Source organism: Aplysia californica, unplaced genomic scaffold, assembly GCF_000002075.1.
Source record: "Aplysia californica isolate F4 #8 unplaced genomic scaffold, AplCal3.0 scaffold00996, whole genome shotgun sequence".
NCBI lineage: Eukaryota > Metazoa > Mollusca > Gastropoda > Aplysiida > Aplysiidae > Aplysia > Aplysia californica.
This window is the reverse complement of record NW_004798266.1, coordinates 222938-224564: the sequence shown is the minus strand read 5'-3', so window position 1 is coordinate 224564 and position 1627 is coordinate 222938. Positions and strand designations below refer to the sequence as shown.

The 1627-nt window shown below is 44.0% G+C and overlaps 1 protein-coding gene across 1 annotated transcript in view; it reads right to left on the bottom strand.

Annotated features, from left to right (window-relative positions):
• Positions 1 to 9: 9 nt before the first annotated feature.
• Positions 10 to 1627, bottom strand: part of LOC101846175 (dymeclin) — a gene marked incomplete at its 5' end in the record, with an annotated part of 21766 nt that continues 20148 nt past the window's right edge. The window contains 2 exon segments of the mRNA XM_013089601.2: positions 10 to 220; positions 1322 to 1435. Of these exon segments, the coding sequence (XP_012945055.1) occupies positions 50 to 220; positions 1322 to 1435 (285 nt within the window).

Here is a 1627-nt window from a genome sequence, read left to right as displayed (position 1 = left end):
TCTCCCTTCTCCCCCTCCCTTTCCCCCTCACAACCCCCACCACACACAATCACACGTTCTTCCCTGCGGCCCCGTCCTCCGAGTTGAGCGAGAAGAGCAGGATGCGGCCGGGGTTGAAGTACAGGTTGGCGCTGTGGTACACCAGCGACCAGATGTACGGGATGAAGAACTCCTCCGGGCTCTCCTCCTCCACGTACTGGAACTTCAGCTCGGGGAATTTCTGCCAACGACAGAAGGAGAGTGAGGAAATAATTTTTTTAAAAACAACAACAAAAAAAACCCAACAAGTTACTCAGAGAGAGAATTTCTGGGAACGACAGAAGGAGGGTGAGGAAATAAGAAAAAAAACAACCCCCAAAAAAACCCAACAAGCTACTCAGAGAGGGAATTTCTGGGAACAGAGAGAGGGTGAAGAAATAAGAAGAAAAAAAAAACCCAAACAAAAAAACCAAGTTACACAGAGAGGGAATTTCTGGGAACGACAGAAGGAGGGTGAGGAAATAAGAAAAAGAAAAAAACCAAGTTACACAGAGAGGGAATTTCTGCGAACGACAGACGGAGGGTGAGGAAATAAGAAAAAAAAAGAAAAAGAAAAAGAAAAAAAAACATCAACAGGTTACGAAAAGAGGGAATTTCTCAAATTTCTGGGAATGAATAAACACCTAGAGATCACTTACAAATTCAGGGAATTTCTAGGAATGACAGAAGGAGGGTGAAGGAACGACAGAAGGTGTTGAGGAAAGAGAAATACACTGACACATAAACAAGTTACGAAGAGCACTTGTACGTTACTCTCCAGCGACATCACCTCTTTTCTTTTTTTTTTTTTTCAGCAGAGGTTTTACAGCGCTCGCAACTGCATAAGGTCATATGAGCGCCAAGGGGTGGGTGTCAACAAAGAAGTCCTAACAGGGAATCAGACTTACTCTGTTCACCTCTCTAGCTTCAACAGCACAAGGTCTGCTTCGACTATCAAGGCACCCCGGAAATAGCGGGTCACAAGAGAGTGACAAACATACAAAAGAAGTAGAGGAAAATGACAATAGTACGGACTAGGAAAGAAAAAGCAGCAGTTCCCTGTTGTAGATCAGGCACAGTTATGAGCGTGACATGAATCAGCCTATTTACAATTCTACTATGCTTGAACGAGAAATGTCCCCCCTTTGGGAATGGCCTAAAGACACTACAATCAGTGGCACCACCTGGGGGTACATCACCTCTAAGACGCGGCACTCGTATCACCTAATTGTGTTGCAAGAGCCGTAAAACATTTACTAAAACTAAAAAAAACTGTATTACTGTGACTGTCCACAGCACTCACCTTCAGCTTATCCTTCTTGAAGGTGAGACTTCCGTCCTTGATGGTCTGAAGGACATCACCCGGGGAGGGGTTCGAACCCAGGGGCTCCAGTCTTGCTGAGAAAAACGCTATCACCTGTGAATTGGTAAAACGATATACGTTTAAAGGACCAAAACAAACCGGAAACTCATGTATGTAAAGCATCTTTTCCACAGATACATCAGACCGAGCTGAGGTTCAAACCACACATACTGTGTCTGTACTATAATAACTACCATCACCATGTACTGTATCTATGCTATAATAACTAGGTCATCACCATGTACT